At 40.2% G+C, this 16,975-nt stretch overlaps 1 protein-coding gene across 6 annotated transcripts in view; it reads right to left on the reverse strand.

Annotated features, from left to right (window-relative positions):
• PRDM16 (PR/SET domain 16) overlaps positions 1–16,975 on the reverse strand; it is a 569,108-nt gene that overhangs the window by 384,989 nt on the left and 167,144 nt on the right. For all 6 annotated transcript variants that reach the window (XM_040430034.1, XM_040430046.1, XM_040430029.1 and 3 more), the window contains exon 2: positions 5,627–5,976. In XM_040430034.1, coding sequence (XP_040285968.1) covers positions 5,627–5,976 — 350 coding nt within the window. The remainder of the gene's footprint in view (positions 1–5,626; positions 5,977–16,975) is intronic.

Consider the following 16,975-nt stretch of genomic DNA (forward strand, 5'->3'; position numbering starts at 1 on the left):
TAGATGATGATGATTTCTCAGAAAGTCCAAAGGTTGGCAGCTCTCCAATTGAACATAATTCTACAGTCAGTGTAAGCTACATCTGCATGTTTTTGATGTTTATGTTGCACCACATTTTTCCATGAGCTTGTTTATTATGTGACACTCACCAAATTCTAATGTTTGATCTGGTTTTCTAAACCAGCCAATACCTTTATGGGTACGGCCACATGGTCAAGTCTCCTGATGCAGTTTTGAAAAACAGAAGTTAATTAAAAGAAGAGTAGTCCTATCTGTCCTTAATACTTTGCTTTTATGATCGGTCATGAGTAAGGGCTAAGATTGAATTGTGCCCGAAACATGTAGACCTGCATTCTTGTACCTGGATTTTATACTAATTATCGAATAAAGCCTTTGGATTTCCACAACCACAAGCTGGACAAAACCTCTTTTTCTTCATACTTCCGTATTTCTCCTGATTCGGGTGAAGGAGTTGCTCCGTGCTATAACAGTGAAATCCTCGGCAGGTGAGAGCTGCTCAAACCTTTGATTTTTACAAATATTTGCTTTTATGATCAACTCCTGATTTTGTCTTCCACAACTGCATCAGGAAACCTGAGTGTGTGACCATACCCAGGGGTGTAACTACCATAGTGGCAGAGCATGCAACTACTATGGGGCCCAGGAAAGAGGGGGCCCAGTTGGGATCATCCCTTCTTCTACTGGGGGTGAAAACTTGGTCAGGGCTCTACTTTCTAAAGGAACAACTTTTAGCAAATGAGGCAGTGGAAAAAATGTCCCAAGGGTCATTGAAAGGGGTTTAAGCGTAAACTGCCTGCACCCCTGAAGACGCCAAGTTAATTTGGCGAAACATGTCGGGGGGCAGAGTGCTGTAGAGCATGTGTTTTAGACAGTGTATGCCTGCGTCTTACAATTCACAAAGTTCAAGCTAGTGGCAGCCTTATAGGAAGAGTTTGTAGAGTGAGAGCTCACCAGCTACCGTGATAGACCCAGCACTGTGGATTAACAGTGCCGTTACCAGCAACAATCTGCACAGGCTGCTAAACATAAAGCAGCCTAGCAGAGTAGGGGAGCAGGGCAGATAGCAGCACCTCCACACTTATCCGAAGGCGTCATTATCACTATATAAGATTCAGCAACATTTATTATCCATTTAGCAGGCATAGCTGATAATTTTAAACGTTAGTCCAGTGTGGTGTTTTATTTATACACAATAACTAATGTTACGTTTTAATTTAGAATATCATCACACGTGTCAACCTAGAGACAACTATTGGTCTTACTGACCATTTGAAAATAAAATTGTGTCTCAACACGTAGTGAAGGGTCACCCAAATAGTAATAAGCGTAAACCCATCTGTCCTGTGTGGGGAGCCTGGTTTGATCCTTGCAATGGGGCCCTTACTTTTCTATGTACGTCACTGACCATACCCTAATATTTTATTGCTTAATTGAGTAAAGGTTCATACAAGTTGGTTTTGTATGTGTATAAAAAGTCACAAGACCAGTTAGTAATTTTGATAGCTATGGAAACATACCCTTCATCATCATACCCTTGCAGGATAACAGGCTAAACTGGATGGACAGATGTCTTTTCTCAGCCTTATAAACTGTTACATTGTGTCTGGTCACCAAATACCACAAATGGTGACACAAATATCTCCTCCTACACTCATGTTTATCAGTATGCTTTATATAGTAAAACAATGGGATCCATCATAGCTCCAAAATATAGTGTTTTAATGATGCTACCCAAGGCACAACTCTACAAGAAACATTGGAAAAGAGCTAGAAATATGTCTTCAATTTTTAGGCTACATAGTTAAACAACAGAAGAACTAGCTAATCTATCGTAGGAGAGGACATATTACTTGGGCTTCTTGCCAGTGGAAAAAATATATATCACTCTAGCCAATATTAATTGGGGACCAAGTCTTATGGGAGAAGAGAAGGCTTCCAGCATTTGTCCATTGTCATAGTGAATTGGAGTAACTCCAACACTATAAAACATTCACAGTAAGTAAACACTATTTTTTTCAGACGATCTCCATGGCGGTAGCTTTGGTTATATGCACATTGTCTTTACATTACTATATCCAACCTGTTACCAGCCATAAAGTCAAAAAAATCTAAGCATTTAAAACAACAAGTGCCAATATTACATGGCAAGGTGTACACCAAAAATAACTTAAAATAAATTAGAGTTAGAAAATTTAGGACACTCAGGACTATGGACTCGGGGGATATGTGAGAACATTCTTGTCTATGGAAAAAAAAGAAGTTCCAGAATTTAAGCCGGTCTTATTTGGAGTAAAGAAATGTTGTATAAGTGATCTAATTTAGAAATAGATGGGAGACAAGACTAAAGTCAAAAGTACAAGAAATTGGACTGTTTGATGACAACTGTGATAAATTTAGACCAGACATATTGGTTACATCGCTGATGGATTTTGTGCAATGTGGTTTGCAATCATGTAGGGGAATATTTATCATTTGGGATTGATTTCATGTCGCTTTTAAGTTCAGTTTTATGAAATGGCATACAGTTTTCATGTATTTGGTGCAACTGCATTGTGTTGTATGACTTAGTCTTAAAAAAATACCATAGAGCTTGGCATAGGATGTGACTTTTCTGTGATATTTCAAGTGTCGCAGATAGTAAATGTGCCGTAATCCGGGTCTAATCTCACTTTTCTGCCATTTTGAAAAGTGGCATATGTCTCCAAAATGCTGCAGAAATGTCACAAAAAGTCGCAATTGGCATGTCATGCAACATTTTTAGACAAAAAACCTGACAAATATGGTTTGATAAATGTCCCCTGTAGAATTTGTGATTAGACCTTTAGAATTTGCTGACCTTAATAAGACAAGAATCCTGAAATGAAAAAAGGTCGGTTGATGGTTGAAGATGTAGAATCCCTTAAACGTTGGCAGAACATAATCAAACAAGTTATTATGACATAATAGTCAGTAGGTGACAAGAAAGAATCCAAACACTCCAGGTAGATATAGATATATTTTTATGGATGGTTTAAGCAATTTTTTAATTTTTTTTTTTTTTAAAGTCCAGTAATGGGCTTTCTACTAATGAAATCTGGATCTCCAAGACGTTCTGTTGTCTGTACTATCTAAAAAGTTATAAAAAAAAAATATTAGACCCAAGTGATTCCTGAGGGCCTCATCTCCATTTAGAGATTTACTGAAAGTAAACTGTACACAATGATAATGTATCTTCTAACATTTACACTATAGAAGAAAGGAGCAAAATCCTTACCAACTTGGGTGAGAGACCAGAAATGAACAAAAATCTTTTAGATTCAAATTTACCAACATAAAGTATAAAGAACCTTTGTGAAATGAATCAATACCCACAAGAATACACTGTTGAGTACTTCAGCCTACAGCTTTTCCTATCAAATCCTCTATACACAGACATACAGTGGGAAAGTTTGGGCAACCTTGTTAATCGTCATGATTTTCCTGTATAAATCGTTGGTTTTTACGATAAAAAATGTCAGTTAAATATATCATATAGGAGACACACACAGTGATATTTGAGAAGAGAAATTAAGTTTTTTGGATTTACAGAAAGTGTGCTATAATTGTTTAAACAAAATTAGGCAGGTACATAAATTTGGGCACCACAAAAAAGAAATGAAATCAATATTTAGTAGATCCTCCTTTTGCAGAAATTACAGCCTCTAAACGCTTCCTGTAGGTTCCAATGAGAGTCTGGATTCTGGTTGAAGGTATTTTGGACCATTCCTCTTTACAAAACATCTTTAGTTCATTCAGGTTTGATGGCTTCCGAGCATGGACAGCTCTCTTTAAGTCACACCACAGATTTTCAATTATATTCAGGTCTGGGGACTGAGATGGCCATTCCAGAACGTTGTACTTGTTCCTCTGCATAAATGCCTTAGTGAATTTTGAGAAGTGTTTAGGGTCGTTGTCTTGTTGAAAGATCCAGCCCCGGCGCAGATTCAGCTTTGTCACTGATTCCTGGACATTGGTCTCCAGAATCTGCTGATACTGAGTGGAATCCATGCGTCCCTCAACTTTGACAAGATTCCCAGTCCCTGCACTGGCCACACAGCCCCACAGCATGATGGAACCACCACCATATTTTACTGTAGGTAGCAGGTGTTTTTCTTGGAATGCTGTGTTCTTTTTCCTCCATGCATAACACCCCTTGTTATGGCCAAATAACTCAATTTTAGTTTCATCAGTCCACAGCACCTTATTCCAAAATGAAGCTGGCTTGTCCAAATGTGCTTTAGCCCACCTCAAGTGGCACTTTTTGTGGTGTGGGCGGAGAAAAGGCTTCCTCTGCATCACTCTCGCATACAGCATCTCCTTGTGTAAAGTGCGCCGAATGGTTGAACGATGCACAGAGACTCCATCTGCAGCAAGATGATGTTGTAGGTCTTTGGTGCTGGTGTGTGGGTTGACTCTGACTGTTCTCACCATTCGTCTCTTCTGTCTATCCGAGATCTTTCTTGGTCTGCCACCTCGAGCCTTAACTTGAACTGAGCCTGTGGTCTTCCATTTCCTCAATATGTTCCTAACTGTGGAAACAGACAGAGGAAATCTCTGAGACAGCTTTCTGTATCCTTCCCCTAAACCATGATGGTGAACAATCTTTGTCTTCAGGCCATTTGAGAGTTGTTTTGAGACCCCCATGTTGCTACTCTTCAGAGAAAATTAAAAGAGGAGGGAAACTTACAATTGACCCCCTTAAATACTCTTTCTCATAATTGGATTCACCTGTGTATGTAGGTCAGGGGTCACTGAGCTTACCAAGCCAATTTGAGTTCCAATAATTAGTTCTAAAGGTTTTGGAATCAATAAAATGTCAACAGTGCCCAAATTTATGCACCTGCCTAATTTTGTTTAAACAATTATAGCACACTTTCTGTAAATCCAATAAACTTCATTTCACTTCTCAAATATCACTGTGTGTGTCTCCTATATGATATATTTAACTGACATTTTATATCATAACAACCAACGATTTATACAGGAAAATCATGACGATTAACAAGGTTGCCCAAACTTTTGCATCCCACTGTACTTGGCTTTGCCGAGTATGAGTGCATTCTGAATGGGCAGAGAGGCGTAAGATGCGACCAGACACCATTGGTAGGGATTTATCTCCCCTGAAAACCAAAATATTGAGGTATGAATTTCAACATGCCTGATCATTCTTTCCCCCGACGTCATCTGTTTGAGAGAGTCAGCAGACTCCCATGCAAATAAGATTTGGCTGTCTTTGCTCCAATGTACTGTATATGGAGGTCTTTGGATACATTTATGAAGGCAACTAATAACTGGTTTAGCAAATATTTCATCAAACCGTTTCCTCGGTTTCTACACATGATAAGAAATGCAGTCTGTGAATGGGTTAAACGTATAACTCACATTGATTCATTCATATTTGACTGAATTATCACATAAAGAATCATGTAAAATGCACTACTCTATAATTACAAGACATGAAATACATAGCCAGCATACAGTGCCGCCAACGCTCATCCTCCTGTTCTTTGCTGCTCTCTTTACAATTTAATTTCATATATGTTATTATTGAAAAGGCTATGGTTAACTAAGTGCACAGTGGACTTACTTCCCATCCTAGATTATTCTCTTTTAATGTGGTCTTCTGCATCATGATATACGGTCCTAATCTTTCCCCAATTTCAATTTTCTTCTTGGCCCAAATCCCAAGACCAGCTCCTGGTACGGAGGATTCTCTGAGTTCAAAGTCAGGTGGGATTGGAATATCATCAGGAATGTAGACTGGGGCTTCATAGGGTGATCCCTCCTTTGGGGTAAAATCTTCACTGGTTGGGAATGGTGAAGGAGGTCCTACAGGAATGGGTGACATAATACTGTCCTCTGTCTCCTCTTCTGCGCTGTCGCCGCCTAGAAGATCCGGATCAGGCTCATACATATTATTTACAAGGTAACTGTCACCTGCAGAGAAAAGAAGATGCCACAGTTTACATCAGTCTTGCAAAGATGATAGACAAAGATGAGGATAGGTCATCAATATTAAATCCTAGAATACGCCTTTAAAGAGCATCTGTCAGCAGGATGAACCCTGATATAATACCTGGAAGGGTAGTGCATTTGCCGATCCTGTGAGAGATGGTGCAGATACAAAATTACAGGTCTAGGCAAAATGCCTGAACCTGTCAATCAATATTAAAGGGGGAATGTCAGGAGGAACAGGGATATGCTCCAAACCTGCAAGTGACAGTGCAGGTATGGCATTACAGGCATAGGCAAGATGACTGACCCTTTCAATTAATGGTACAGTGGGATTGGCAGGAGAAAAAGGGCACGATCCGATCCTGCAAATTATGGCGCAGACGCAAGATTACAGGGCTAGGCAAGGCAAGATGCCTGACACTGCCAATCGATGAGAAAGAGGGAGTGGCAAGAGGAGTAAGGCACTGAAGATGCACCAATAATCTCATTTGCATAAAAATGATTAATACTTAATACCCTAACTCTAACAGGTGTTTAGCCTGATTTAACTGGGTTGATAATGCTGACAGATGCTCTTTAAGTAGAGCTTCCAAATGACTATAACACAAGATCCTATGACATATTACAAATAGCAATATAGCTGACTAATAACCATGTAATTTTCTGCGCACCCCCAGTATTTAGAAATTAGAATTACTTTCATATTATTTTTCTACCAATTTGCCAACCATCCCCCTATCTATAACAGCCACAACATGGCTGCTTGTGAAAACTATTATTAAACATCATTTAATTTGTAAAAATGCAATACACATGAATTACAAGCCCAACAAACAAAAGGATAACACAATGAACTGTAACAATGAGGTACATTTATTCTATGAAATAACGGCACGTTGGAAGACTGAAGCTTGATTGTGTATTTTAAGTTATAAATTCCATGGTAACCTGAACACGCTCTTTCATTTAGGAAATCAGCCTGATTATGTTAGCAAGGTTGAAATTATTACATGTGAATGGGTATATTTTTCCTAATGTTCACAAGAAGCTGATTTCATTATGGGTATGGCCTCTTTATGTGTCAGTTTCTCATGTATATTTTTTTTACAATGATTGTAGGATGGGCAGGAATATCAGGCATCAGACAAAAAGTTTTAATGCAATATTAGTGAGGGTTACACAGGGTCTGTAGGCAAGAACGAAGGGTACTCTGCCAACTTAAAAGAAGCCAGACTCCTTTAAGAAAGAGTGTCACAATATGTTTCTATATCACATGGATGTTCTTTTTCCTTTTTTGAAAGACACTTTCTGATTGACCTATAAGGTACTTACAGACTTTTGACTCTTAAAATGTAGCTCTGGGGCAGGCATGGCCAACCTGAGGCTCTCCAGCTGTTGTAAAACTACAACTCCCACCATGCCCTGCTGTAGGCTGATAGCTGTAGGTAGTCTGGGCATGCTGGGAGTTGTAGTTTTGCAACAGCTGGAGAGCCTCAGGTTGGCCATCCCTGCTCTGGGGGCTTCCCATTTATTTTGCTCATCTTTGTCTCTTTACAACTCGTGTTCAGTCACCTGAATTCACCACAGCCTGAAGGTGTAGAAACATCAGGCTGTGGTGAATTCAGGTGACTGAACACGAGTTGTAAAGAGACACCCCTGTCTATATTTGGTATAAAAGCTGACAGTTCATATCAGACCAAAAACCAAGCCATGAGGAGAAACAACTGTCTGTCAGGCTCAGGGACAGTGTTGTATTGAGGCAGAAATCTACTGAAGAGTAGAAAAAAGTATGTTGCACTGAAAGCACCCAAGAGCAAAGTGGGCTCCATAATTCTTAAACAGAAGAAGTTTGGAACAACCAAAAACCTTTCAAGAGCTAGATGCCCCACCGAACTAAGTACTGAAGGGAGAAAGCCCTTGGAGGTGGCCAAGTGAAGTGACCAAGAACCCAATGGTCACTATGGGTGAGCTCCAAACATCCTGTTTGCATACAGGAGAAAATTCCAGAAGGTCAAGCATTTCTGCAGCACTGCACCAACGTAACCTTTATGGCAGAGTCTCCAGAAAGAATGCTCTCCTCAGGGAACGCCCACCTAGACTTTGCAAAAAAGCACCTCAAGCACTGTCAGATTGGGTGAACCCAGAATCTCTGGTCTGATAAAAATAAAAGGGAATTTTTCTGGGCTGAATATTAAGCGTCATGTCTGAAGGAAAGTAGGCACTGCTCATCACCTGCCCAATACCATCCCTACAATGAAGCATTGTGGTAGCGGCATCATGCAAGGGGTGTGTTTTCCAGTAGCTGGGACAGGGAGACTGGTCAGGGTTGAGAGAAATCTGAATCGAGCAAAGTACATATATATTGTTAATGAAAACCTGATCCAGAGTGCTGTGGACCTCAGACTGGGTCAAAGGTTTACCTTCCAACAAGGCAAAGACACTAAGCACACAGCCAAAACCGCAAGAGTGGCTTAGGGACAACTCTGTGGATGTCCTTAAGTGGCCCAGGCAGAGCCCTGACTTGTACCCAACTGAACATCTCTGGAGAGACCTGAAAATGGCTGTCCATCGATGGTCCCCATCAAACCTTACAAGGCTTGAGAGGATCTGCAGAGAAGAATGGCAGAAAGTCCACAAAGCCAGGTGTGCAAACCTTGTGACATCATACCCAAGAAGACTGGAGGCTGTAATCGCTTCCAAAGGTGCTTCAACTGAGTCCTGAGTAAATGGCCTGAATACTTAATAAAATAGTTAGCAAAGGTTTCAAACATTGTGTTTTCACTTTTGTCATTATGGGGTACTGAGTGCAGAATAATGGGGGGAAACTTTAATTTTAACACAAGGCCGAAACTTGACAAAATGTGAAAAAAAAAAAGTGAGAGTCAAAAGACTTTCTGAATGCATTTGCACTTGCCTCACAGCCAGTCAAGCTAACCATGATTTGCATGCGCCTCATCCTTTAAAGGGGTTGTCCTATGAACATTTTCTACATTTTAATAAATTATACATGAATCTGATTGGTTGCCATGGGGAATGCACTGATGTTACCCCTCAACTTATTGAAGCCATATACAATATGTACAAGTACCACATTCTGCAGTCCAAGCACAGGCCTACAATCACTGCTAACCAGACTTCAATTACAGCGCAAGTGTTTCTAATCACTCTTTCATAACTTGTCATGAGCCTTTGCCAAGAACATGGCTTTTTATGAGTTTGGAAATCCTTGCTACACAATAGCATGTTATTTTCTTGCGTTATAAACCTGAAATTCCTGACTTTGGTTATGCAGCGGTTTCAGAGTAAGGGATATGGGTTAATGACTATACTAATGACTGTTCGGCTGCCTTGCAGGGGGAAAAAGCTATTAAAGAAAAGTTTTGTTACAGTGTAGGAGTTAATAGCTGTGCTGCAGTACTATATAAATATAACAGCCATCCAGTAATAGGCAGAATCTAATTCAATATGCTGGAAATATAGAAGATGGATGGAAGAATAAATTGTTAGATAGATAGATAGATAGATAGATAGATAGATAGATAGATAGATAGATAGATAGATAGACAGATATTAGATAGATAGAAATAGATAAATATTAGATAGAAAATACATAGATAGATAAAATAGATATGACAGATATTAGATAAAAGAAAGAAAGAAAGAACTTAGATACAGTAGATAAATAAAAAATAGTAGATAGACAAAGATAGACTTGGACTACAACTTAATGGACTTCAGGTTGGGGCCTTCCACAAATGATAAAACTGCACCTCCAAGCATGCTGTGACAGCCTGCAACTTTCATTTGCTTGCAGTTGCCACTATAAGTGACAATAAACACAAACATATAAAAAACGGCACAGAACTTATAACTACACACAAGGTAAAATAAAAGAAAGAGAATAAAAAAGTACTAAAAAGCAGCAGTTTTGTCATTTGGGTGAAAACAGACAACATCCCAGATTTGCATGTCTCCCTGGTAATGGCGAGACATCGTCTGCTGGCGCAGCTCTGCCATTTGTAGTGGAGGTGATTGTGATTCTGCAGGCATTCCTGCTCAAGATTCTGGGATGGAAGGAAACCAGTTCTCCAACAATGCAAGTGACTGAGGCAGCAAGGAAACATAATTGTCTATTTCTTTCTTTGCAATGCATAAGGCAGCAGGACTGCACTCTCACCGAACAGTAGTTTCCACTAGAAAAACAGGCTGAACAACTGCTCCATTGTGGGCCAAAAGTGAAATCGAATGAACTCCCATGGTGCATATTAATGATTGACCCCTGATGTAATCCAAGACAGGATAACACCCAGCAAAAATTACAGTTTTTGCTTCCACAAAAGACATTTTTTTTTTCTTTGCCAAGTTGGAAAGAGGAGCTATCCAGGGAGACGGACGCCGCAGCCTGTTCAGTTAATGCTACACCCAGTGCCTCAGATCTTATAAAACAGCCTTTCTCTTAAGGAATACCTTGATTTATCAATATTTAGATGGCCAGGCATGTGCTGCATGGGGATGTGTTGCTTGGCAAAGAACAAGTCGAACCTTTTACTTTCATGGTGCTTGGATAGAAGGGCTTTTCTGAAATACCAGGTGTGGGTTTCAGTAAAGTAAAATGTAATGAAGTGGGGACGTGAACTAGGCATCTAGTGGTCAGATTGTTCTTTTATTTTTATAGATATTTTTATTGTTATATTTTTATTAATGTTAATCCACATCAGGTTTATCACTGACAGCTCTTCTATAAACTCTGACCATCTTGTAGATTCTCTTAATTGCTTAGTGTATTGGGAGGGGGGCGGGGGTATATAGTGCCCTAACCTCCAAACAGGTATCTTAGTGCCCTTCCCCAATTGAGCCCATTGTTCCCTCTAAGGAGGTTTTTTAAATCCTGACCAGTTGTGGGTAATGGAGAACTGAAGTAGAACATCCGACTCAAGAGGTTGCACAATTTCAGGCTTCAATCAATTAATCATTTCATCATATTTAGCGAGGAGCACTCCCTAATTCAAAGCACCTCCAAATGTGGCTTATATGTTAGTGTTCCCAATATTTGACCCTGGTGGCTCTTCAACCTTGACACCATATTGCCTCTTTGCAGTACTTGACTTCCCGGTTCAGTTTAAGGTACCATTAGTGAAGGGGGGGGGGAGAATAATTATGGGGAGATTATATAAGACCAATATAAGACGTGCCATTCTTAATCTATCCCTTGCTGGTATAAGACGCATCTGTGTCATGCTCCACCTCTACAGGTCCCACTCTAGGATTAACACAATGTATGCCCAGATTCTTTACACTCTGATTCTCTCTGACCATTCTCGTTTGCTGGGAAAACCATTTCAATAAGAGAAAAAACAATATAGAAAATGTATTTTCCAGATAACTAAGGGGACTAAACATTGTGTTGACAAATTTTCCTGCTACATGAAAATAATTAAATAGGTTACAGACTTTAAAGGGGTTCTCTGATGTGTTTTTTTCTTTAAATTAGGCAAGTAGTAGGGGTATTGTAAAATAGAAAAACAAAATGTCCCTGCTGCCTGCACTCTGCCACTTAGGTCCCTGCTGCTCTGATCCTCACTGGACCCGCAGCAGTTATGTGTTACGTGATGCTGCTGCCAAACACTGGCCTTAGTAGCCATGTGCTGTTTATGCACACACGACCACTGAGGCCGGAGACTGCAGTGGTCATGTGAACTATGAACATGGCGCCATCACAACAAGCCCAATGGGATTGAAGTGGTGGCACTGGAGCAACGAGACATTTTAAAAGTAAACAAGGGTTAGTTTTTCTATTTTACAATGTCCTCTGCTCCCTGCCTAGTGTTCAAAAATATCGGAGAACGCTTTTTAACTGTTAGTTAAAATAAATTAATAAAGAACATTGAAACTAAATTGAAAACTAGTCTAAAAAAGTAAAATAAACGGCATCAATAAAATAATAATACCTTAACACAACAATCTCAGTCACAGTCACACAATAATCATGCTAATAGGCATCATATTTCTAGCCACAGCAATAAACTGGGCTATGATCTACGTGGATCATTTTCAGCTAACTTTAGAATGAGTTATCTCGATTAAGGCATCCTTATAAGCTTGAGGGAGAAAATTTAAAAAATTCCACATACGGCGATAAAACCTTGTGTGAGGGAACAGCCACATTTGGCTTTTCAGGGCAGAATATTATTGCACAGTCAATTTTGTGGAGCATGCCTTAAGTGCTTCTGGTCAGAGTCTGCTTTTCTTTTCCTAGAGTTGTGGGATGTAAACTGTTGTCTAAAGCAATTACTGCATTAAATGACTGCAAAATGTAACTGTTCCTGAAATGTAATGAAAATAGTGATGGAGCACAACCTCTGTTACCCCGGGTATCTGTTACAGCCACATGGTTTTTATTTTGCATGCAGAGGGCATGGTTTGTTTTTTATGTTTGCAGTTTTGGTCAGCACAGAACTTCAATTAGGTGACAAAACTAGAGTCTAAAACCAAGGTATAAAGTTTCGGAAAATAAATTCTAACCAATTAAAATTTGTCGGACACTGGAAACAGATTACTGCAAAATAGATGAAATATCTTAGGGCTGCCATACACATTCAAAAGCTGTTAGCCGAATGACAGCTATCTATCCCGACACCCTCCAGCTCGGCCGAACATATTTGGGTATTCAGTTGGTTGGGAGAGGGGACGAAGCCGCTGCCAGATATCTAATCTCCCGGAAGAACAAAAGGATGGGGAGAAAATATTCATTTCACCAGATCCTTTTCTCCCGTAACGTCACCTGTGCGGAAGAGACGGTAGCTCCCCATATGCTTCAAACGTTACCCAGTTCTTGGTGGGTTTGGCCGTCAATACACTAATGTGTATGGCGGCCTTTAGAATTAACCATTGCTTTGCATGGTCAATGTCCTATTTGTCATTTTGACTTTTTCCACACTAAGTGCACACTATGGATTTTCATGTTATAGTCCCCCATTGTCAATTTACCAACACTTGATCACATAAGGTGTATGGCTGTTGGTTTCATTGATAAGGAGCCAAGGTTAATTTAACTGTAACTTAACTGTGACCACTGAAACTGGAATCTGAATCAATGGAAGGACTATCTATTGAGTCTGTATGGATACTATCAAGTCAACAAGAGTGTAAGGGGACTGACAAATATTCCTACATGCTGCAATAGAGTATAGGACATCTATAACTTATGCCAGCCATATCCATGAGATAGAAGTTGTTTCAACTCCACCAAAACTTGGACTCCACCATAAACCAGTACTCTCAGCGCAGCCAAATGCACTTGATTATTTCAGATGGGTTTGTGGAATAAAGGACCTATTACATGGTCCGAAAGAGTAGATGCTTGTCAGGAGGTAAGTGTTCCCTCCCGTCAATCGCCTGCTCGCTAGAGGAGAAGACCGCTACTATTACATGCAGCGATCTCCTCTTCAGTATAGGGACGAGCGATTGTTAATGCATCTCTTGACCCTATACTATCTCATTGATTGCCGGCAGCAGAACGCCTCTGGCAAACCAGGATTTTTTAACATGTTAAAAGATCCCGATTACCCGATGAACGAGCGTTTGGTCGTTAGCGATCACCTTAACAATAATCGGCCCGTGTAATAGGGCCTTTAGCCTCCATCAGATAGCTGTAGCTAGAGATAAGCAAAACCATTCTAACAAAGCAAAGTTCATTATAAATTTCCCAAAAACTTTGCATTCCACCTAATCCGACTCTTTTGAGATTCGTTTAGAATGAACTGCTCAAAAAGGCATCTGCCATTTTACAGATGAGAAGTCAGAGAGGAAGGCCACCATAGGGCAGTGTGTAATTAAACAGGCTGTTTGTTACCAGCGACTACCATCCGTTTACCCTTAGCCATATGTCACTGTCACTCTTGGACCACTAATGCTGTCTTTGCATTAAGAGCTTGAAAGGGGTTGGATACAGTCCTAGAAGACCACAGAGTGTCATACACAATTTTTCAAGGCAATTGGAACACTTTTAATTTGGGTTAAACTTATTCGGACTGAAACTAATCCGACGGCCGAATTGATTGAATCAGAACCAAAATCAAATTCAAGAAATTCACTCATTTTTATCTGTAGCTTATCTCTGGGAGGAACCAAGGATCCATCTTTTCACCAACGTCAGTCTTTAGGGGATTGTCAAGCTGTGAAAAACATTTTAGATCATAAAGAAATCCTTCTGTAAATCCGTGAGTTTAGGCAATGTTTCTATGATGCATATAGCTTTAGAACATGTAAGATTTCTTGGTAAGTACTGAAGTGGTGATGACATCAGATGGACATTGAAGTCATCAAAATAGGTAGAATCCATAGACGGTGCTCATACAGATTCCCAAATGATACAATTTGTGACCTAACATTGGTTAAGAAGTGAACATTTTTACTCAGTGGCATTGGTTACTGTTCTACATATGAATATCTGATTACACGTTTCTTAAGCGCAAAGCCGCCCACCAAAATCCATAAGAAGTATATAGATATATCTAAGACCAGATTTCGTAAAGCAGAAAATGAACAATCGCCTTAAAAGCTCCCTAGAGTTGAAATGTTTCTGGAAAAAGAGTTCTAAAAACCTTAATGCTATCCTCAGAAAAGGAAAGCGCTAGTGTATAATTTATAGGGGGTTTAAAAGACTAACAGTGAATTGGTAAAGGTGAAATTAAAGATATTCTTTAATTAAGGGATTTCTCCTCGTGAACTAGGTAATGCAGCCTGTAACGATAATTTGGAGTATTCCTCAGAACGCATTTTCCAGAGTACAGTAAAACCAGCAGGGAGGGTCTCCAAATAACTCAGCATTAAATACCAGTGTTAGATTTCCTGTAAACGACAAGTCAGCCAGGCAGCAAAAATATTTAGAGCCTATTACCGTTCAGGACTGTGAGAAAGACAGAGGTTTCAACTCAAGCATTCTCTATCTTTAAAAACTCAAGTATAATGGCATCTAGAGTAGGCTTAGTGTATTGTGCCACGTGTGCCAAGTTGTTTGATATCCCCACCAAGTTCCAAGGAAGATTATCCTTCCTATCATGCCTAGTGGCAAGAGAAAACCCCTTTTCAATCATGATTAAAACCAGTGCTCCATATACTGTTTAGATAGAAAAATCTATAAGATGACTCGACTCAAGTAAGTTTACATGGCGGATTTTGCAGAACCGCCGCACTTTATGCTGTGGTTTTGCACTTTGAATGCCGCAGATCCACTAACAGTTTAGCCCCACTGAATGGAGCTAAACTGCAAGTGGACACCCGCCAACGTCTGTCTTGACATCGTGTCTTGGAGGTGTCATGGCTTTAAACTTCATTACACAGTGCCCAGTCAATGTGTTGCCTGTGTAACGCTGGAAAGGACATGTCCTAAAGAGGAGAGGCACTCTATGTAGGGGCCCGCTTACATGGGCGGATGTACAGGGAAATGACTGGGAATAATGTAGCTTGTTCCCGATCATTGCCCAATCATTGAGCCACAGTAGAGTTCATTTACAAACCGGATTCCAAAAAAGTTGGGACACTATACAAATCGTGAATAAAAACTGAATGCAATGATGTGGAGGTGCAAACTTCTAATATTTTATTCAGAATAGAACATAAATCACGGAACAAAAGTTTAAACTGAGAAAATGTACCATTTTAAGGGAAAAATATGTTGAATCAGAATTTCATGGTGTCAACAAATCCCCAAAAAGTTGGGACAAGGCCATTTTCACCACTGTGTGGCATCTCCCCTTCTTCTTACAACACTAAACAGACGTCTGGGGACCGAGGAGACCAGTTTCTCAAGTTTAGAAATAGGACTCTAACTGTTCAATCGTCTTGGGCCTTCTTTGTTGCACCTTCCTCTTTATAATGCGCCAAATGTTCTCTATAGGTGAAAGATCTGGACTGCAGACTGGCCATTTCAGTACCCGGATCCTTCTCCTACGCAGCCATGATGTTGTGATTGATGCAGAATGTGGTCTGGCATTATCTTGTTGAAAAATGCAGGGTCTTCCCTGAAAGAGATGACGTCTGGATGGGAGCATATGTTGATCTAGAACCTGAATATATTTTTCTTCATTGATGGTGCCTTTCCAGACATGCAAGCTGCCCATGCCACACGCACTCATGCAACTCCATACCAACAGAGATGCAGGCTTCTGAACTGAGCGTTGATAACAACTTGGGTTGTCCTTGTCTTCTTTGGTCCGGATGACATGGCGTCCCAGATTTCCAAAAAGAACTTTGAATCGTGACTCGTCTGACCACAGAACAGTCTTCCATTTTGCCACACTCCATTTTAAATGATCCCTGGCCCAGTGAAAACGCCTGAGCTTGTGGATCTTGCTTAGAAATGGCTTCTTCTTTGCACTGTAGAGTTTCAGCTGACAACGGCGGATGGCACGGTGGATTGTGTTCACTGACAATGGTTTCTGGAAGTATTCCTGAGCCCATTCTGTGATTTCCTTTACAGTAGCATTCCTGTTTGTGGTGCAGTGTCGTTTAAGGGCCCGGAGATCACGGGCATCCAGTATGGTTTTACGGCCTTGACCCTTACGCACAGAGATTGTTCCAGATTCTCTGAATCTTCGGATGATGTTATGCACAGTTGATGATGATAGATGCAAAGTCTTTGCAATTTTTCGCTGGGTAACACCTTTCTGATATTGCTCCACTATCTTTCTGCGCAACATTGTGGGAATTGGTGATCCTCTACCCATCTTGGCTTCTGAGAGACACTGCCACTCTGAGAAGCTCTTTTTATACCCAATCATGTTGCCAATTGACCTAATTAGTGTTAATTCGTCTTCCAGCTCTTCGTTATGCTCAAATTTACTTTTTTCAGCCTCTTATTGCTACTTGTCCCAACTTTTTGGGGATTTGTTGACACCGTGAAAATTGGAATCAACGTATTTTTCCTTTAAAATGATACATTTACTCGGATTAAACGTTTGATCTGTCATCTACGTTCTAT

The sequence above is a fragment of the Bufo bufo genome, chromosome 1, assembly GCF_905171765.1.
Source record: "Bufo bufo chromosome 1, aBufBuf1.1, whole genome shotgun sequence".
Taxonomy (NCBI): Eukaryota; Metazoa; Chordata; class Amphibia; order Anura; family Bufonidae; genus Bufo; species Bufo bufo.